The following is a 22,754-nucleotide window of genomic DNA, read 5'->3' on the forward strand; positions in this document are numbered from 1 at the left end:
AAGGGAAGGAGAAACGGAGAGAGAAGGTCCCGAGAGCAAGGAGAGGAGATAGGGAGTCCAGGAAGGAAAGGAAAGAGAGGTCGCAGAAACGGAAGGAGAAGGAAACAGTAAGTAAGAAAAGGCGAGAAAAGGAGAGAGGGGCTAAGGGGAAGGAAGGAGAGAGAGGAACAGAGACGGTGGCTAGGAGGGTTTTTGGGGGCGGAAGAGAAAGGAGGCGTGGCCAGATAGACTCTCCGGTGAACAGCCCCCACCCCACGTGCAGCACTTCCTGTCTCTCTGCTGCAGCACACAAACATACATCCACACATGCTGTGTAGAGACACACACACACACACACACACTTGGACAGACTTACACTGTCATCACTCAGACGTACACTTAGACACACACACGCACACTCGGACATGTACTCTGTACATTGGCTTGGACCCCTTCACACACTTGGACGTACACACACACACACACACACACTTGGACACACACAGTATGCTCGAGGATCACCTGCTGCTTTCGGCTCGCTGCCAGGCAGGGGGAACAGGAAATGAGCTCATGGGTCAGATATGGGAGTGAACTCCAGGTCCCCTCTCTCCCCCTGTGTCTCCCTCTTTCCTTCTTTTCTCCACCTCTCTCCCTCTTTTTGATGCTCTGTCTAGCACAAACCCCCGCCCCTCTCAGTGACACACCAGACCTGCAAGGGGAGAGAGGCCCAGGAGAAATGAAACTAGCATAGAGTGGAGTCAGGTGGCTGAGCGGTTAGGGAATTGGTCTAGTAAACTGAAGGTTGCCGGATCGATTCCCGGCTGTGCCAAATGACATTGTGTCCTTGGGCCCTACTTGCCTCGGGGGGAATGCACTAAATGTAGCATACAAATAACAAGACATCTAAAAAACGACTATTGAACATGCAACATCATAAACTACTGTTTATGATGTTGCACTGTGTGTCACTACTGTGTGTGTGTGTGTGTGTGTGTGTGTGTGTGTGTGTGTGTGTGTGTGTGTGTGTGTGTGTGTGTGTGTGTGTGTGTGTGTGTGTGTGTGTGTGTGTGTGTGTGTGTGTGTGTGTGTGTGTGTGTGTGCCGCGCAGGGGAGCAGGGAAGGGGGATGTTTACAGTCTGACTTCATGCCACGGAGATTCCATCATTACGATATGATTTAGGAAGGGATGAAGTCGACAGGTTCTCACACAGAATGAGCTACGAGCTCCATCCAGCACTGGCCCCGTCAGCTGCTGCGATGGACCTCATGCCTCTGCTCTGCAGGATGACTATCCCGACGAGCAACTGAACGGAAGATCTGTGGTACTTAAGGGCACTCCCTGTAGCACGCTGTGCTAACGTGGGCAATTCATTTTACTGTAGATTTCACTTTTTGTTTTGACAATGTCATGGCAGCCCATGAACAGCCCAAGGGGGGGGGGGGCTCTGTTTGTGTCTCAGGGAACCAGGAAGTGGAACTCGGGTCCTGTTTCCCACGTTCCTTCTGTGTTCCTGTGTTGTGTTCCTCCTGTCACCTGTTGAAAGGGGGATTCCAGGGGACATGGTGGTATTCGCTAGCACTGTGCACTTGTAAATCTGCTACCTCACAGGAAACGGCCCGGACTGCATGCCGAACGCTACGCACTCAAACAAGCCAAACGCTACTCCCCACAACACAGTCATTGCTGTTTCGTACTCCAAGGATAAACACTACTGACTGAACACAGCGAGAGCTACTCACCGCAGCATGCTGTGCGTTGTTATACGACACACAGAACCCTCTCGACGCTGCACGCTGAACTCTACTTGACACTGCATGCTTAAAGCAACTGAATACAGCTCAATATTGCCCAGTGAATGCTACCAAACACTAGAAGCTGAATGTGATATACACCCGGAGTTCAGATCAGACAGGAAGAGGTGTGTCTGCAATTTGAGAGCCCAACAGGCATTCCTGGACTTGGTTACACTCCCGCCCTCCCCACCACCGCCCACCCACCTGCTCTAATTGATGGCCTCAGGTCCCTGGGGATGAGCCAGTCATCACCAGAGCCTCTCCCCTCCCTCCTTCCCTCCCTCCATCGCTCCCTTCCTCGGACCCACACTAGCCCATCCACCGGTCCCCAAGGAAACACATGAATATGGAGGAGTCTGACCAAGACAGTCCAGACACACACAGCCACGGCCCCCGACCATCCAACACCCCGCCTCCCTCCCTCCCTCTCACACTCTCCTCTCTCATTTATTTATGTTGTTACCTAGGCTTATGGCTGCATGCTGCATGGCTCTCTCTTTCTCTCTCTCTCACTCCCTCCCTACCTCCCTCCGTCTCCCCTTCTCTGCTTCTCTCATCCACAAGCTCGATTCAAGCTGGCTAAGGACAGTATCAACATGGGCTCTGGGCAGCTAGGGGCTATTTGGATAGTCTGCTCCTTCTAATAAACACTCGATTTTTCATATGGTTAACGCTAGACAAACTGACAATGTGAGGACGTGACTTGAAACAGGATCACATACAGTATACACTCTTGGGTCGGCTCTGCACGAGAACACAAGACTGGGTCTCTCTCCTGTGGTTGGAACCCACACCATGCCATGACAAGTTGACAACAGAACACGTTGTTTTTTGTTGTGTTTTCGCAGGCAAACATGCATGTCTGTCTTCCTGTTGACAAAAGCTGCCTTCCTTCTACAGCCAGCTGTTCTGGACACACAAACACACACGCACACACACACAAACACACAGTGCACACAAGGGGAGGCTAGTGTGTGGGGGCAGGCGGGCCAGCCCTGGCAGCTTAGTGCTAAACCTGGCTGGTTGTTGAAATAAAGACGCCAGCCTCTGTTCTCCTCTGGCTAGCCTGTGTCCACGTGTGGCACTCCAGGGCACGCCTGTCCCTTTCAATAACCTGCACTGCAAACAGAGTCTCCTACATCTGTTTGTGTGTGCAGTGTGTGTGTGTGTGCAGTGTGTGTGTGCAGTGTGTGTGTGTGTGTGTGCAGGGTGGCTGTGACAGTGTAGCATAATGCTGACGACCTCCGTCTCAGCAAGTTTGTCTAAAATGTTGCACATCAAACACGAGCACACACACACACGCACCCATACCTATCCACATAGGTTTGACCTATATTAGAGCTCAATCCCAACACATTCAATGTTCAATATGGGGCATTCCAATATCAAGCCAGGCTCGTGGTCGGTCAGGCAGTCAGTCAACCAAAATGTTGTAACTGAGGACACTTTATTTGAGTTTAACAGGAAAACAGAACCCTGAAATAGTTTCCTATTAGTTAGTCTTAATAAAAATCCACTTAGTATTAACATAAATCTGGCCAGGCTGGAATAGGAATTCTTTAGGTTTCTGGGAGAGGATGACGACCGTTGTCATGAAATCACAACATGTATGTCACACTGTCACACCTCTGCAGTACTCTAATACTGTATGATGGTTTTCTGAAAAGGTCTTTGGGCTCAGAAATATCATTTAGTCATGTTAAGTCATCTTCTTTAGTACGTTTCTTTTTTTTCAAATTTGAACTTTCTTTTACCTGCTCCAAGATGACACACACAGGATGACACACACACACACACGGTATATGGTACTCACTCCTGGACTGCGCGGGCTATGGACAGTGCGGTGGAGCCGGTCTCGTTAACACTGTCCAAGGTCACGTTTGGCAGGTCGTCATCGTCACTGTCGCTCTTTATCTGCCTTGGCGACAGACCGTTAGGGTCTTTGTGTGCTGTGGGGGGAAACAGACACACATTCACTCACACAGTCAGGGGTTAGAAACATGATATAATATCGAAGACTATTAGGCCAAACTGCAGGTCATTATTAGCTGTCACCGTTACCAGCCAATGGCACACTAGTTGCACACTCACATACACGCACCGAGCACACAGCGACAGTGTGACGAGAATGGTTTTGTGGTATCTAATCCTTATAATCAACCATGTTCTGTCATTTCGTAATTTTTCAAGAAAAATCCTTGGTGTTTTATTCCCAAATCCAGTCACAGGGAAAGGCTCTCTGTCAAATAAGTTCTGGTCGTTGTGAAACTGAAAGGAGTGACTGCAGACATCCTTCCTTTGTCTCTCTTCTCCACCTCCACCACCACTTGCATTCTCCTGCTTCTTTAGCCTCTAGCTATGCCAACCACTCTCTCTCCTGACCACTGTCACAGCTCAGTCTAATTACCTTTGTGTGTGTGTGCATGCGTGCGTGCGTGTGTGTGTGTCTGTCTTGGGGTGGGACCAGTTCTCACAGTAGACCCTGCAGGCACTACCTGTCAGTGGCTGTCAATCAAACTCAACTCCCAGCCTGAGGGGAGGACAGTCTGCAGACCTGGCTCGAGTAGACACACACACACACACACACACAGAGTCACGCGCACACGCACGCTCACACGCACACACTCGTACACGCACAAACACACCCACATGTACTGTTTGGCAAGCTTTATCAGGCCCCAGCGTCTCCTCCCTGTAGATAAGGAGAAGGGCGGAGGAGTGTTCGGGCGTTGCTGTTGTCTCTGAGCAGTGGGTGGGGGCCGCTGAAATAGAGATGACCTTACCAGTGTGTGTGCTGCCTGAAGTGTTCAGCCATTCACTTGCCTTTGCTTCCGTCCCACTATCACATAACACAGTGAAGATAGTCTGTGGATCAACAACAAGACTGTACAGAGCGCACTCCTCCTTGTGTTTCTGAACTGGAACTTCAGCCCCGTTTTATGAACTGTCTTTGCTCATCCCTTTGTCCAAAATGCCTCCAAATAGATATGTTTTTGATTGGCCCATGAGTAAAATGAACCAAAGCAGAAGGCCAATGGCCGCAAGGCCTCGAGGACGACCTCTACAAGCTGTGACGTCTCTCAACCGTTGTCTGATTGGCTACATGAGCAGGTCCCGCGGCCATACTGGCCTCTACTTAGCATTAGATCCCACCCAGGAGCCTTGATACCGACACCAGAGATTCGAGAAAATACTTAGGATGGACTGTAAGCACACAATCTGCAGTGACACTCAAAATGTGGACACGGGGGGGTTGTCGATTTGAGGCATTGGAATGTCGTCACCTGCTATGTGACATCCATGTTCTCTTGAGCTGTTTTTGATGTATAGCTTCCTCCTTCTCCCTGAGACCTTTGCTGGCCTTCCTCAATCAAACCTTCCTCCTCCTCCTGCTCTGCCCTCCCAGAGCCAACTGGGGTCATTCTGATCTATAAATGTGCGTCTGGAGCAGAGAGGGACATGGGGGTTATTTTGCCTGTCTGCTTCTCTGTATCACTCTACAGCTTCTTCCTTTTCAACCTGGCAGTGAGAGAGGGAGAGCTCTCACTCTCCCCCCAGTCTCATTCCCTCTGTTCTCTGTCCTCTGTCTCTCGTTATGGCTGGCAATTAGTCAGAAATACAATGTTAGTCAGAAGCCGGGTATTTGGAGCGAAGGACACAAAGGAGAAGTGGTGAAGAGGTGGGCAAAACCCCCGGATTTCTCTCTCTCTCTCTCTCTCTCTCTCTCTCTCTCTCTCTCTCTTTCTCTCTCTCTCTCTCTCTCTGTCTGTCTGTATGTCTCTCTCTCTCTTTCTCTCTCTCTCTCTCTCTCTCTCTCTCTCTCTCTCTGTCTCTCTCTCTCTCTCTCTCTCTCTCTCTCTTTCTCTCTCTCTCTCTCTCTCTCTCTCTCTCTCTCTCTCTCTCTCTCTCTCTCTCTCTCTCACACACTCTCTCTCTTCTGTTGTTTCCAGTCAAGCCCTGTTTCCATGACAACCTCCCAGCCAGAGACAGGGAGACAGCTCTGAAAGGAAGGGTACACGCCCTCTCCAAACGAGGATGGCCAACCTGTGTGTGTGTGTGTGCGGGTGTGCGTGTGCATGTGCAATTGTGTGTGTGTGTGTGGAGTGAACATTAGCCACCAGAATGTGCTCTCCGGCCCCAGAGTGATTCTCTAAGCTGAACAACGCTAAAGGCTGGAGCCTGAAGCCTTCCTTCTAGTCTCTGCCATGTGTGTGAGGTTAAACACACAAAAGCTTTGGTGGACAAGCATCTTTGAGCTTTGATATTGAGAAACCATCATTGCTCCCCTCCACGATAGATGGTCACACGGAGCAAGGTTTGTGCAAGCACACTAAGGACCGAGGGCTTGGCCACTACATCACTGAGAAGTATTGAATTTCCTCTTGCAATTTTAGTTTATTTGGAATTCAACTGGGTGTGAACACTCCAGGCTGTAGATTTCCTCTGAGGTTTTTTGCAAACAGCACCAATCATGATGGTTTACTTTGATAACATAATTTTTACAGGCATTGTAATATATTTTACTTTCATAATTGGCTGACTGGCTGGCTATACTGGATTGGGGAAGTGAATGAGTTGTGTGTATGTGTGTGACAGTAACAGTATGACAGAGTCTACTCCACCCTGTTCTCACCCTGTTCTCACCCTGTTCTCCCACAAACATGGGGGAGTAGATGTCTACGTGTGTGTGCTTACTCTGCCAACCATCTTCAATATCAGTCCACACCCTCTTACGCAACCTTTGTTTTTCCTCTCTCCTCCCTCCCTCCCTCCCTCCCTCCCTCCCTCCCTCCCTCCCTCCCTCCCTCCCTCCCTCCCTCCCTCCCTCCCTCCCTCCCTCCCTCCCTCCCTCCCTCCCTCCCTCCCTCCCTCCCTCCCTCCCTCCCCTTCCCCTCCCTCCCTCCCTCCTCTCCTCCCTCCCTCCTCTCCTCCCTCCCCCTCCCCCCTCCTCTCCTCTACTCTCCTCTCCAAGGAGACACCCAGCAAACACCCAGCATTTAAAACGCCCATCCGCCAAGCCAACTGAGAGTTTGTGTCCTCGTATATGTGTGTGTGTGTGTGTCTGACAGGGAGTGACAGACAGAAAATCTAGATAAACAAGCAGTTTAACAACAAACGGTTCCCTTGTGTGTGTGCATGTGTCAATGTGCATGCATGTGTGTGTGTGTGTGTTAGAACCACCCAGTCTTCCTGCCCGCGGTTAGCAGCATTAAAACCCCACCCTGTTCTGAGCCAGACTGAGTCTGGGCAAGCTGGGTCAGAGCAGAAGAAGGACTTTAACCCAGTCACCCAATCCCAGATATGTACTCCTTTTTGAGGGAAAGATCTTTGGCTGGCCCTGGGTCCTTGGATCTGAGGTTTGAGGTGGTCAGAGGAAAATCCAACTGCTGACATAGAGCCTTTCATCCAGAAAATGTCTTCTCTCAGGTGGGAATGTTATTGCCCAGGGGGCCCTTTTTCACAGAACACTTGCAAATGTTCTCCCTTGCTTACACGCAATTGCAAACACACACAAACACTATAGATAAACGTGCACACCGGTGAAGTACGGTAAAGCCGGTCATTACACCGTCATATGCTTCTGTGCGCTGTCTCGATTGACGCCGTGTTTGAGCTGAAGTCTACAGACGTCACTACAAAGCACCATCATCGTTGGTCGTGTCGGCCGCCACAAAGTGAACCGGCACTGTCAACACCAGAGCGCACACGAGGACGCCACCTCGAAATGGAGCCCTAGTACCGAGGTGCAGAGACACGGAACGGCTCACTCAGCGGTCGACTAACCTTTGCTGTGGTGCTTGGCCTGGTCCAGGAGAGGTAGCATGATGGAGCTGTTGAGGCTGGCGTTGGTGCGGACGGACGTGGTGTACATCAGCGGCAGAGACTGCACCACCACTGGGATTCGGTGCACGTGGCTGGCCATCTTGCCCGGGCCATGGACCACCCCGCCCCCCAGGCTCAGAGGGCTGGACGGAGGCGGCGGGACGGGGTGCAGGATGTGGACAAACTGCTGACCTCTGCTGACGCCGTTGCCCGGCGGGGCGACCAAGGGGCCTGGCGTGAGCACGGACGAGGCGGAGGTGATGACGGACGGGGAGGAGGAGGAGGACGACGAGGAGGACGACGACAGGGAGGACGGGGAGAAGGCGGAGGTGAGGGGGGACGGGGAGGAGGCGACCGCCGTGGCGGAGGGGGGCGAGGGGCGGGGCTTGTTGATGGACAGGTCGACGGGCTCCGTCTGGAAGCGGTGGTCGTGGGCGAGGAGGTCCTCCGGGGGTTCGGGTTTGACCTTGCCGAGCAGGAGGGGAACGGCGTCCATCGCTGGGTAGCGGCGCACCTTTGGGGACTGGGGGAGGAGAGAGGACAAAAGACAACAGCGGTGTCACTTTGGCAGTGCAGGTACGAGAGACGCAGAGCAGAGGAGGACAGACCTGGGACTTAAAGTCAACACGCAGTCAGCTTTCATAAGACCTGGCACACGTACTGCCTGGGAAAGCACATCTCTTCATCCACTCTTAAATCTATAGTATGTAGTCCTATGGCTGCGAGGGTAAATTCAGTTCATTACACGATGCCTACAGCAGAAGAAAGAGCCCCAAGAAAGACTCTATACTGTCGACCCTCAACCAGACAGCAGAGCACAGCCAGGTAGCTTAGAATTGGAATAGAGTATGGAACGTCCTGTAACAATCAAATGATTGATTCCTCCTAAAAAAAAAAAATCCAGTCTGGTAATCTGTATTTATTATTGTTCATGTACCATAGTATTATAAAAGAGGCATTCGCTACAGTTTGTTAAGGATTGCATGAAGGACTTTGCTAACTGACATTTATAAAACCAAATGCCTCAGACTAATGTTACCATGTTACTATATTAGACAATGCTCATGTTTCTGGTTGCTTTGTTATGGGTGTTAAACTGTGATATTTATTATTCTTCTTCACTGATGAACAATTTACTCTGGAACATAGTAACTCCGTCTGGTTTTTTGTATGATGTCATGCATAGAAGAAAAGCTGGATAAGTCCAGCTTCCTTCCTACTCTTACACCAGCTCTCTCTCTGTCTCCCCCCCCCTCTCTCTCTCTCTCTCTCTGTCTCTCTCTCTCTCTGTCTCTCTCTCTGTCCTCTGGCATTTGTCTCTCTCTTCCTCCTGGTTTCTATCACTCCCGCAGGAACACAGCTCTCCTGGCTCCATTCATATCATCTAGATCTTCTCTCTGATGGTGGAAAAACATCATATGGGCCCAATTTCCTGACAAACCCATCCCCCCCATACCCGGATCTACCCTCTTAGTACTCGGCCTCCCCAGGCCAAGAATTGGTGACTCCTTCACAAGAACCTCCAGGGACATACCTGCCACCTCCTCTACCACACCTGACCATAAAAGAATCAGAACGGTGGAGGGGGCATCTGTGTAAACACAAATTAGATTCACTGACTGAGGATCTCCACATCTGTAAACATTGCACTGTAAACATGTCCTACCAAAAGAATTGGGCAAACATTCAGCAGTTTCCAAAGCCAATTCATATGAGAAAAAAAAGTGATCGTGAATTTTGTTTGAAGGATAACGATTCTTTTGTGAGTGGGCTTTTGGAGTCCTGTAGCAGGGCTGCCAACTTTGACCAACGGTATGCCTACATTTGGATGTGATTGAAAAAAAAGACAATTATTTAGTGCGACAGTCCAAAAATTATGAGTCCCAACGTTTATGGGTTCTCAAGTTAGCAAGAACAGCTATCTACAATTATACATAGGCCAACACAGTACACCAACATAAAGATCTAGCTGGCTAATGTGCACGCATATTTTAGAGCAGAACTAGCAAGCCAGTTCAGGCCCAAACTATACACTCACTGTTAGAGCTCAACAACACACAAAAACTGCAAAACTGGCATGCAAAAGCTTTGGAGCAAAGCTAGCATAGCCTACACACACTGTTCAGCAAAGCTAACCAAGTGGTGGTCAATTTACATGCACACTGAAAAGCCACTGCAGCAAGCTAGTGTGTACAAGCTGCAGAGCCCTTAGTAAGAAGCAGAGCCAGCACGGCCAGTAGCAGAAAAGGGGTCTGCTGTACACCAGTAATCATGGAAGAACAGCTCATTAATGCCGAAAGGAATGTGCTACTCTAGGCTACGCTACGCTACGTTCACAGCAACAGATGTGAAGAATGTTCTCTGTGTTCGAAGAGGGCCGTGTCTTTTTTCTAGTTAGTCCTGGTCCTTTTTTCACTTTGCATTTCTTTCCCCATCTGTAATCTTTCTGGCTGAGTGTGGGCCTGTGCTGAATTAGTGCTGGGAGTTTTTTGCAAGAGTTTATGTGTGCGTTTGTGTCCGAGATCCTATTTTTAATCCCAGACTTACACTAATTTTCAGCCTACGGGAAATGTTACGACCTCATGAATCAGAGCATTTTTCCATATGAAGCTGCTTTCTGGGTCAGAGAACAAGGGCAGCGCCTGCTGCAACCTCTGAACTCTGACCCGGGTCATCTGGGGGTAAAGGGTGGCAGCAGTTCATAGGTCATGCTAAATGATCGCCACTGCCTAGCTTGGAATATGTGCACGGAAGTGAGGTCCTTAAAGGTCTGCTGTAGTAAGCCAGTAAACAATCAATGACATCATTAGCTATCAATAGACTGCTGAAGCAATTCCAACTTCAAGCTTGTGTGAATGTGGCCTAGAAATGGCTGAATAATCACCCTGTCATAGTTAATTCCCCATAAAGAAGCTATAATCTTGACGCAGTTAAATTCCAAAATAGGACTTTTACTGTTGCAGGGTGTTTTTGTAGGCCGGGAATCTTTTATCTGCTGTCCAAACACGAGCTGTCATTACAATGAAATACCACCCTTGTCCTCCCAAATTTGAACAACACTATCTGTTAACTTATCAACTGTTGATATGTGGATAGACATTACAGGAACTTCTCGGGAACATTTCCGGGAAAATGATAGTAACTCTTCAGTGAAGAGGCTAGAAAATATCATGCCCGGGGCTCAATAACTCCATCCATATCACCGGGTCATTTTCATTTTTCTTTCCACACAACTCCAGTCTTCAAGATTTAGCTAGCTCAACACCATCTATAACACACTAGTGAGTATAGGGCGTCCTTTGGGAAGCACAGCCTTAGGCTAACTCCATTACACTCTGCTTATGTCACCACGGCGATGCTACTAATAGGATGTCAAGCTTCCACAGCGGTCATGTGATCCCAAAGCCGATGATGTGATTCAGTATTCCATACATCCTATCTGGGCCCTCAGGCTATGGCTCTCATGTTCAGAGGCGGCTGGTGCTCTGGTTTAGCATGTTGCTATATGGGAGGAGGGACAGTGTCAAGCTCCTCGTGCCGCCAGATAGGTTGGTAGAGCACAGGAACCGAGCGGGGCCTGTCTCTCGGGGACAGAGGAACCACCGGGGGAGAAAATACCGTTCACTCTCCTCTTGATTCACGTTCGAATCAAACTTTATTATTCATGAGCCTCGTCAATTAGTGTGGTTAGTGGAGCCATGGTTTGCGCTAAGCAATGTCGCTCCACGTAAAAAATGCGACGTGGACTGGATGTTGAAGGGTGTGAAGTTGTATTGGAACATTGACAACCAATAATGATTACATTGAGATCAATAGGTGGTGCTGCTGAAAGCAAGTCAGAAGAGGTCTCGAGCTTGAGAACATTTCGGTGGCGGAAAAAAGGTCACAGAGAAGAAGTGAGTTACACAAACATGAAAAACAAGTGATTTGCATGTTGGCATTGGTTTTTGTATGGATCGCAATGGAAAACGTCTGAAAACTCAATCTCAGCCGCCCCCGATCCAGCTCTCACTTTGACACACAAACACAGCGCCGTTCTCTCTCTCTCTCTCTCTCTCTCTCTCTCTCTCTCTCTCTCTCTCTCTCTCTCTCTCTCTCTCTCTCTCTCTCTCTCTCTCTCTCTCTCTCTCTCTCTCTCTCTCTCTCTCTCTCTCTCTCTCTCTCTCTCTCACACACACACACATACGCTCCACCCATCTGCCTTGCCTCTGTCATGAAGCCATTGTCTTTATTAGGGGATCCTAGTCAACAGGGCCCAGTTTCCAGGCCACATGTGGGCGAATACCCTAACGAGACAAATCATTTCCAGAAAACCCTTGGCCCCACGCCACCTAAATGAAGACCACGTTTCGGCAGACTAAACCGTCTGTCTGTCTGTCTTGACTGGCTGTTTAAAGAGACGCTCAGTCAGTTAGGCCAAGATCGCATCTCAGCACAGATCAAAGCAGTGTGGGCAGCGCACTTCCTGTAAGCCTGTCTGATTCTAACAGCTACATACACGCGTTGTGACTTCAATCACGAGCCATTAAGTAGGAGGGCGAGTGCACAGCACTTGGAAATCACTTCAAATCCAGCAGAAACGCCTCCGATGTTGTTTAAACCTGTACTTGCTCGTCTGTTTCCCTATCTGACTCGATGCTAACCCCTGTCCTCTTTACCCCGTCCCCATACAAAAGAACCTGTCTTCAACTGTGTAATATGGCACAGCTCAAAATCATTGCCAGTGTAAGATTAGACGGACATAATGTGGCCCAGGTTTCCTCTAGATCTCTAATAGCAATGGGTGCTATGCTCACGTATAGTGACAAACATATCAAGATCAACAAGTTATTGCTAATATGCGAGCTGTAATCACTGATAACTGGGTACTAATTACAACGACTAAAAATATAACACAGACCATGTAGCACACAGCTGTAGAGCCACACAATGGACCCAGTAGCCTAGCAACAGCCTCTCCACAGGCAGACCAGCGAATACCACTAACTGGTGGATTTCCAGACTGGAGCACTTAATTTGTGAGTGTGTGGGTGTGCGTGTCCGCGTGCATGCATGTGTGTGTGTGCCCAAAACAACAAAGAAAAACTCACGACACAACAATTTGATGGTTCTTGGGGATGATTGAGAGGTTCTCAAGAGCATCATTTCTCTACGCTTCACTCCAGGCATGTAAAGTTGGTATGCATGGTCAAAGGAATGAAGCTTGACAGTTTTGGTGCTTGTCGCTGATGGACGGACAGGTGGGGGTGTCAGATGAGGTAACTTTAATTTCAGTAATTGTGCGTGCCAGAGAGGAAAGGGGAGGATATTGAAACTGTAGTTTGGTTGTGTATAAGTTCCTGGTTATTGTTGGTATCCTTGGTAAATGCATTAATTCTATTGTTTTCACAATATCATTATAAAATATGTGTTCACACTATGGGTGCCAGTGAATGAAGATAAAATGAGAGAAAAAGGGAGAGAGAGGAGAAAAGAAAGAACACATAACAGGGTGAGAGAGATGTTGGAGATTGTGTAGGTGTGTGTGAGACAAACAGAGCGAGACAAAGAGAGAGACAAAGAAAGACAGCGATATTACTGTAGTATCAATTGTGTTTGCGTTGAAGAAAAAAAAAGACTGTGGCTGTTTGTGTATGAAAAAGAATGAGTGAGAAAGGGACCCATTCTGCATGACGAGAGATACAAGTGAACAAGAAAGAGAGAAGGGTTTGACAGGAACAGGCCAAGGCCAGAAGACAGAGAAAAACAGAGTGAAATATGTTGTTTTCCCTCTGTCCCTCCTGTAGTGGTGAATCCCCCCCACCCCCACCCCTTCCCACCAGCCAAACTCAACTCTACAGCCACCTCACCATGCATCCTCAACACATGCCTACTCCAGCTGTGGCCCTCCTCCTCTCCTCCTCCTCCTCCTCCTCCTCTCCTCCTCTCTGGCCCGACTACCCCTCAGAGCCCCCACACTCGCCCAGGCCTGGCAGTGATTATAGGCCTACTATCGCTGGGAGGGGAGACAAAGAGAGGGAGGAGGAAAAAGAAGAAGAGGGACACAGCCGGGAAAACAACTCGCTCTCCTCTCTTACCCCTGGTTCTGTCTCCAGGGGCTGGGTTTTGACTCGGACGGCTGGCATTCCGTCAAGCATCAGCATCCTGCGTCTGGGCCGTCTGTGGAGAGAGAGAGAGAGAGAGAGAGAGAGAGAGAGAGAGAGAGAGAGAGAGAGAGAGAGAGAGAGAGAGAGAGACGAGAGAGAGAGAGAGAGAGAGAGAGAGAGAGAGAGAGAGAGAGAGAGAGAGAGAGAGAGAGGAACAGAGGAAACGGTCAGACAGACACTCAGGGTGCTAGCGTGACCAAGGGTCCAGGGAGGATTGTCAAACACACATGCGGAAAGGTGTGCACACCGGAACCGCGATGACCAGCCTCACATGCAAACGTGCTCTCTTTATATCCCCCAGTCGTTGTCGTGTTTCTCTGTAACTCTCTGCATCTCTCTCGCACTTTTTCTGTCTCTCGCTCTCTCTTCTCCTCTCCCTCCCTATGCGTGTTATGTACTCTTCAAATTGAAACAAACTGTAACTATGTCTGTGTGTTTGTCGACAATACTGGATCTCCCCAAAACACTCCACAATGCGACTGGCTCATCATTGTATTTTGCGTTTTAAATGAAATCACCGCAACACAACTGTCAGGAACATTCAGGAGGACTTCGATCGGGACTCTCACTGCAAGCTGAAGGAGAACAATGTGTCACGACGTGGTTGTATTTTCCACATAGGGTCATTAGCTATTCTGTTTAGAGCACCGAGCGCAACCACACTGTGTTGCACAATAAATGAAGAAGGGGAAAGAGGGCGCTTGGAGCCTGCTACCTGTCTGCGGTCATGCCAAGCAGAGATTTGGAAATCACAAATGACACAATGAGAGGGGGAAGTTTTCAGTTGCTTGAAATCTGAAAGTTTGTCAAACATGTACTGCTTGTCTATAGGTAATAGGAAACTGAACTCAGAACTGAACTCACCTCCAAAATCCCCACAAGCACGAACACTTGAACATTTACAGATACACACACACAATGATATATAAGTTGTCTATCCATGCACACACACACACACACACACACACACCCACACACACAGAGACAGACCTCTGTTTATAAACCAGTGCTGGTCCTGAAAGGTCAGCTGTGTGTGCGGCACTCCTTAGAACACTGTTCCTTTAAGAGCCATCCTCTGAGCCAGCCAATAACAACAATGGCCGTTCCTCTCTCTCTCTCTCTCTCTCTCTCTCTCTCTCTCTCTCTCTCTCTCTCTCTCTCTCTCTCTCTCTCTCTCTCTCTCTCTCTCTCTCTCTCTCTCTCTCTCTCTCTCTCTGTCTCTCGGCCGGCCTGAAGTAACCCAGCCTCTTATTATTATTACAGCAGAAGCTTCACACACAAACGCCGACAAAGCAGATAGACTGGGACATCTCTGCCCCCTCTCCTCACACACACGCACGCACACGCACACTGTCCTGGTAGAACTTTGGTTCAAATATCTTGCTTGTACACAACGCGTCTGTAAACAAAGGTAGGCATGATGTTTTGTTGACATGCTGTATAGGCTCTCAATGACTCTTCCAAAAACTTCCATAACCACATTGACTCCGGTGAGTTATAAAAGGTGTGTTACATATTTGTGCTACAGATATAGGGTTGTGTAGAGATACGCTCTAACTTAGGCAATTGTGGAGTTTGCGGGCACCAAGCTCGAAACAAATCAGTTGCTTTTGTGTATCGTTAAAAAGTACCGCAAATCAAACGCTCATTATTTTATGACCACAATCATGAAATAATGGGTTGTACAGCCTGTGTGATTCTTCATCAGAAATCTTCTTCCCAAGTGTCTGTTTCAGCGTTTGTGTGTGTGTGGCGGTGTTACTGCAGGGGGGTGTGTTTCTGTGAGGAGGCCAGGATTTTCACTCTCGATATACAATCTCCACCCCCGCATCCCCCCCCACTAGCAGACCACTCTCCCTCTCACCCCCCACCCCCCCCACCCTACACACACAGACTCTCACACTCTCACACACACACCTTTCCCTCCCCCACACTCCCCAGAACTCCTCCAGGTCTAAGTCCCTCAGGTACCTTGGCTCCCCTGCTCTCCCGCTATTGTATTGTTGTCCAGGATGTCCTTCGGCTGCAGGTCTTGGTGGGCCGAGATAGTGTTGCCCTGGCAACGCTAACAGGGCGGGAGGGGTGGGGAGAGGGGGGTGTAGCAGCAGCAATCCCAATCCATCCTCCAGCAACGAGAGAGGAGAGGAGAGCGTTCCTTCCATGAAACCCCACAGACACGAGAGAGGAGAGGAGAGCGTTCCTTCCATGAAACCCCACAGACTCAAAGGGAAGCTTGTGAATGAACGTGTCGTTTCATGACCCTGCTCGTGAATGTGCCATTGCAGAAAAACACAATATTGTGTGTTTTTCTAATAATGGTCTAACCGACTCCATCTACAGTAGGTAACGGTGGTCGAACATCTTTCATCTGAGAGGGGAGGGGGAGCGGGGTGGAATTCAGAAGACACTTGGCTGTTTTTTTCAGAAAAACACAATATTGTGTGTTTTTCTAGTATATTTACCAAAAACTGATTTTACTTGGAGAGCCTGTCAAAATACCATCAAACCGCGAGAACCAATTGAAGCTTTCACTCTGCACAGCAACCAATCCCAACCAGCCATCCCTAGGTCTCTTTATGATCCCTTTCAGACTCTAGTTCCTTGAAGACTCTGTCTAATCCAGTGGCCTACCACAGCCCAGCTAATGAACTGACCAACGTCAGGCATCTCTATAGGAAATCAATGGAGCGAGAATGCCTTTGGTTGGCTAAAGACCTAACACAGAATAATGGTCTAACCGACTCCATCTACAGTAGGTCACGGTGGTCGAACATCTTTCATCTGAGAGGGGAGGGGGAGCGGGGTGGAATTCAGAAGACACTTGGCTGTTTTTCCAATGGCACTCTCCATTTTATACGTTTGAATGTGTCCTGAATGCGTGTGGGGGAAATGGATCCAAAAGGTGGAGGATTATTCCAAGGGGGCACCACCATAGGCGTTTGGCATTCACTATCTCTTGATTTGGTCCGGTGGTTGAGCTCAATAAGGAAAAGGAGGGCGGAAGGGGGGGGGGGGAGAGGAGAGGAGGAGAGGGGAAGAGAGAGAAGAAGCGAGAGGGCAGGTTAAGACCATCTTTCCATCTGCTGCTAGCCATCCGTGCGAGGGGGGAAGGAGGGGGGGGGGGGGGAGAGGTGATGTGGGAGGAAGGTGGAGAGGGAGGGGGGTGGGGTGGGGTGTCGGGGCATCTCATTTCTACCCTCCCTGCTTGACCCGTACCAACCCTCTAATCCCATCCCACCAGCCACCTCCCTGAGGGAAGGACCAGGTGATAAACGGGGACAATTCTGACAAGAGAAGCAGGTCCGTCGGTGTGCATGTACAGTAAGTATGTTGTCTACGTCTACATATGTGTGTATTGAACCCCTTCGCCCCGTTCTAGTTGCTCGTCCACCCCCCCCACCCACCCCCCCCACCACCCCCGCCACCCACCCCCCCCCACACACACACACATACAGACACACCACCCCGACCCCCCCCATGGCCCCCCACACTCCACGATGCCCCTCCTCTTCTGATAACTATCTCCATGATGGGGGTCCATCTCTGGAGCAAGGGGATAAGGCCAGACGCTGTCACACCACTGACTGGACGATCAATAGGAGGTGATGGGTCAGCATCGAAAACCCTGACCTTGTGGACTTTAACGCTGACCTCTCACACACACACACACACACACACAGATTCAAATAGTCCTCAGTGAGTCTTTAACATACTGGCTCCCGGTTCATTTGTTGTGCAACGGAAGCTTTCTCCTGCGCAGCGTGTCTAGCACTGCTGCTGTAGTTGTCACGGTGAGGCTGTGATAAACCATCACACTTGGTTAATGACTTCTTGTTTTCAAAGGTCAAGTTTTAATGGGGACTAATTAGAAATGGAGAGAGGGTTTGGGGACAGAGTGGGGAATGGGAAGGGATAAAGGAGGATGAGACTGTTTGGAGAGAGTTGGAGAGGTGGAAATGCTTACCAGAATTGTAACATTGTGAGAATGTACATGGCCTTAACATTTCTAGAACTACAAAAAAGGTGGTAGGTTCTAGAATTTTGAAAAGAAATGCTTTGTTAGGACAGCTTGGTGGTCTCCAGTCTACTTTGCTATCTGTTTGGAATGGATCGCCAGAGAGGAGAACACACACGCTTGATGTACGATGTGCACATTCTCTTGCTCACACACACTGCGCACACATACAGTGCACGCACACACACACGCACACACACACACACACACACACATGTGAACAGACGGACCCACTCTGCCCCGCCAATGCTTTGTTCCCATGTCGAGCGCCCAGAGCGAGTGTGTGCATCTGTGTCACAGAGGCTGAACCTACTGCCATAGGGGAGGAGGGTGGGTGGGTAGGAGGGTGGGAGGGTGGGAAGGAGGGGGCTGGGTGGTGATGAGGGGGCTGGGTGGGGAGGAGGGGGGGTGGGAAGGAGGGGGCTTGGGTGGGGAGGAGGGGGGGTGGGTGGGGTGGGGGGGTGTGGCAAGAGAACAGTAGAGCTGCTTGCTGTGGGGGAGGGGGTGGAGGTGAACATTGCAGAGAGGTGGAGAGGTGCAGGACGAGTGTGAGTGGGGGGGGGGAGGCGGTGGAAATGGAGAGGAGGGGGGGGGGACGGGAGGGGGGATAGAGAGAAGCGGAATGGGGGAGAGGGGTAAAGAGAGAAAGGGAAGAGGCGGGGGAAGGGCTGTGGAGAGGGGTGAAACAGGAGCGAGGGGGCCGAGTGAGGATGGAGAGGGGATGTGGACCAGAGCCAAGGCCTTGCTAAGCCCAGAGCGCACAAAGCATGCCAACAGTCCCTCCTCCTCCTCCTCCTCCTCCACTACCACAGGGAGAGAGACAGAGAATGAGAGAATCTACAGAAGCTATAATCACAATTTATCAGGATGTAGGAAGACTGGCGAAAAGTTTCACAGTTGAAAACAACAGCCGGCCTTCTGAAAGGGTAAGCCGAGCGTCTTTTTTCTGATGAGAAAAGAAGCATTTCCTGTTGGGTTTCTGTGTGTGCGTGCTGGTGTTCACTTCCCTGTGCTGTCGTGACCCCGAGCACCCTGATCTGACGAGTCAGCCTGACTCCAACCTCCAACCCTACCTCTCCGAGACACACTACACTTCCTTCCTCCCTCTCTCTCTCTCTCTCTCTCTCTCTCTCTCTCTCTCTCTCTCTCTCTCTCTCTCTCTCCCTCCCTCCCTCCCTCGCTCGCTCTCATTCTCACAAAACCCACAGCCCTTAGAACCCACTATATATCTACAGCAATCGTCTCGCTCCTTCTCTCTTGCTCTCTAACTGTCAGTGTGTGCTCAATGTGATGACATGACCGGGTGATTTATGTTCAGTCAGTCTGACAGCACCCCTTTGACACCACGACGGAACAGAACCGCGTTTTAGCCCTCCCAACAACCCAGAGTAGTCGGAAAGAGATCATCCTGGAAATGAGAGCAGCTGCCCGTGTTGAAGCGGTCATCTTGATTTTTTTATTTTATTAAGGAATCACCTGGAATCTTGTTCCTAGGTCTAGATATAGGTTTGCTATGGAGAGATAATATCACTTTTCACCTCAGTTTTACCCACTAAAAATATAAACCATTACATGAATAACTCAATGTGCATTTTTCAAACTTTGGAACGTGGCCCTTAGCATTCATCACACAAAAAGGGTATCACTGTACTTAAACTGTCAGTTACAGTAAACAGATGGAAATGTTGGCGTGTTGGAATTATGACATGTATTCAGACAACTTTGTGAAATGTAAAAGCGTTGGCAGGCAAGGTGATGAGGGGGAAGGATGGTGTTGGTATGGGGGGAGCAGAAATGTGCTGTGTCTGTATGTTAGACTGAACATCATGTATCCAGAGTTCAAGAACAACGCTTCATAGGGTAGACACTACCTTAAGTAGTTTCCACTCAGTCTGCCCTAACTGGCTATTTCAGATGTCCTGCCTGGCCCTAGCCCTAGCCCTAGCCCTAGCCCTAGCCCTAGCCCTAGCCCTAGCCCTAGCCCTAGCCCTAGCCCTAGCCCTAGCCCTAGCCCTAGCCCTAGCCCTAGCCCTAGCCCTAGCCCCAGCCCTAGCCCTAGCCCTAGCCCTAGCCCTAGCCTAATCCTAGTGATTGCTTTACTACCTCTAACACTGTGTTGCACAGTCCAGAGTGTCCAGTCAAACAAGTAGCTTGAAGCAGTACCACATAACAAGACAATTCTATAGCAACACCAACAGAGACTGAAACTATGGGGGTCTGAGACCTTACATACATCTATAGGAACGTCCACATCATTATTTTGGGGGCTCCCAAATGGAACATGTCAGTACGGCTTGATATCCTTTTCATCAGGGAATTTTACCTAGTCTATTATTGTTATTGCTCAAACTGTTACAATGTTACAAGATTGTTGTTAAAACGTTACAAGATCCTTCCGGTCCCCAATGGTTAAACTCTGGTTAATTCTCTACAATTCACTTCCTCACACTCTCAGTCTGTAATATTTGTTTGTAAATGTTTGTGTGTTAGTGTGTGTGCCTTCTGTGCGTGCGCTTGTCAGTGTGTGTGTTTGTGTGTATATCCCCTAGTCCCTCACCCCTGGATGGACTCTGATGGACATGTTTTTTTTCTTCAGTTAAATCTTTTCTGGCTCTTGGTGAATGGCCTCAAAATTTCCATTCCATAAGGAGTGTTTTCTTTGGCTGCAGTGGAGCTAAAGAGCTGGGTCTACTGGGACAATTTTGTACCGGACTCAAGCAAGCTGAGTGCTGCAGCTTCTAAAATCAGTACCGGGGAGCCCAGAGTAAGCATCAGAACATGATAGTACAGACATATACAGATATGGAGTAAAAACAAAAAAACTGCTATGGAAATAGGCGTTACCTCTCACCCTTATACAGAACATGGAACAGTAGCACAGCAGACATGCACCGCAAAGAGGAGGAACAGAGAAGAAGACTTTTGGAGTGACTCATCGGATGCACCTTTGTACACCGGTTTGTCAATGAAGACAGACAGGCAGACAGACAGACAGACAGACAGACAGACAGACAGACAGACAGACAGACAGACAGACAGACAGACAGACAGGCAGGCAGGCAGGCAGGCAGGCAGGCAGGCAGGCAGGCAGGCAGGCAGACAGACAGACAGACAGACAGAGATACACAGACAGACAGACAGACAGACAGACAGACAGACAGACAGACAGAGATACACAGACAGACAGACACACAGACAGACAGACAGACAGACACACAGACACACAGACAGACAGACAGACAGACAGAGATACACAGACAGACAGACAGACAGACAGACAGACAGACAGACAGAGATACACAGACAGAGATACACAGACAGACAGACAGACAAGCAGACAGAGAACTTCTTCTTCTGTCCATCTATTATTAGGTGCTCTCTGTCCTTGCACTTCTGCTGTTCTTTCTGAGAGACTCGGGCCAGGAACACGGTAAACAGCCACACACACACAGATCATATCAGACAATCAATTATGATTGAGTTTCTGTCCACTCTCGTCACCTGTACCCTTTAGAGTAGCTGCAATTTTCTTTTTCTGTGTGAAGCTGGCTCTCTTAAACAGTCATCCGCTCATGTTAGGGACAAAACATACTGTAGTCTAGTAACAGTTTGAACCACCAACATCTTTTGTTTGTGCTCCAGTGCTCCAGACAGCACCAGAGTCATTGCACCTCATTCTCTTTAACCACACACACACACACTTCACATCTGCTTCACGTTCCCCACACACAACTCCATTAGTCTAACACCAGGTGCTAAAACAGCACATGCACTGTACGCTTTCAGAACATCAAAAGCAAATCTCTGGTAGTGATGAATACATCAATACTGTTACGATGATATCTAAATATGAATCAAATTGACATTTTGACAGGCCTGAATATCAGTGGGAACAGAGTCCAGAAGGAAATACATTTAACGCACCCACACACACACACACACACACACACACACACACACATAGACTCCAGTCCATGTCCTTAAAACCCCAGTCAGGGCCTCTGCACCTGGGAGGAAACTGGCTCCATTTATAGACACACATACAAACACAAACACACACACTTAAAAAAGACACATACACACATCGCCACACACCCACATAACCCACGGTCACAAACACAGTCCACACATAGAGTGCACACACATTCTGAATACTCATATGCACTCCCTCATTCACATATGCCATGTCCACGGAAGTTCCCATATTCCTGTGGATTGCCCTTGGGCCGGGGCTATTTCTGACAGGGGGATCCTGTGTCAGTAATCCTGTCGGGATGAAGTGGATGAGGTCGCCGGATGAAGCTCAATTCCGCTGTGTCCACTCTCACACGTGCGTGCACACACACACACACACTCACACTTGCAAATTTGTGGAAACATGCACAGAACCATCAACTATATTTGACTGCCACTGATACTATTACACAGACACAGTATACACAAATCGTATACTTGCCTCCACACACACACCGTGGCCTTTTTTCAAACTCTCTCTCTCTCTCCCACCGGGTCACTGAGTTCTGTAGTAGGTGTAGGTGAACATGAACCCAGGCTCATGCGAATGTTGTGGTGGTTCTAGGGCTCACCACACACAAAAAAAGAAAGGTGATGGGAAACCCTAATATTCTAGTGTTTCCAGATAACAATTATGAAAAAGTCATTTTCCAAGCCATGAATTTTTGCTGAGTAACCAACATTTTCCATGTTTTCCTCCCTGCTCCTTACTCTCTTCGCCTGAGTTGCTGAGTGGTATGTTAGCTTGACCCACAGTGGCCTGCTAAATTAATCTTTATACATTATGTTTGTGTTCATTTCCTGACAAAAGGATGGGACCAACCGGAGAATGTAGTCGTTGCATTTCATGGGCCAGTAAATTGATGACTGCTTCTAGAATTGTGTCAACATTGGAGTTGAAAACTATATTTCCAACTAGCCATAGGGCACAGTTGTTTTCCCTTTTTCTCACAGGCATACCTATTTCATGTTTTTTTTTACAA

At 49.0% G+C, this 22,754-nt stretch overlaps 1 protein-coding gene across 3 annotated transcripts in view; it reads right to left on the minus strand.

Annotated features, from left to right (window-relative positions):
• Window positions 1–22,754, minus strand: part of klf12b (Kruppel like factor 12b) — a 37,698-nt gene that overhangs the window by 8,094 nt on the left and 6,850 nt on the right. The window contains exons 1-4 of one of the 3 annotated variants that reach the window (XM_084688121.1): window positions 15,714–15,768; window positions 13,674–13,755; window positions 7,558–8,119; window positions 3,587–3,722 (exon numbers count right to left, since the gene is read on the minus strand). In XM_084688121.1, the coding sequence (XP_084544247.1) occupies window positions 3,587–3,722; window positions 7,558–8,119; window positions 13,674–13,739 (764 nt within the window). In that variant the 5' untranslated portion in view covers window positions 13,740–13,755; window positions 15,714–15,768. Of the gene's footprint in view, window positions 1–3,586; window positions 3,723–7,557; window positions 8,120–13,673; window positions 13,756–15,713; window positions 15,769–22,754 lie in introns of those variants that run through there. The other 2 variants (XM_084688120.1, XM_084688122.1) reach the window with 2 other exon arrangements.

The sequence above is a fragment of the Hypomesus nipponensis genome, chromosome 23, assembly GCF_054491055.1.
Source record: "Hypomesus nipponensis isolate SF chromosome 23, ASM5449105v1, whole genome shotgun sequence".
Classification (NCBI taxonomy): domain Eukaryota; kingdom Metazoa; phylum Chordata; class Actinopteri; order Osmeriformes; family Osmeridae; genus Hypomesus; species Hypomesus nipponensis.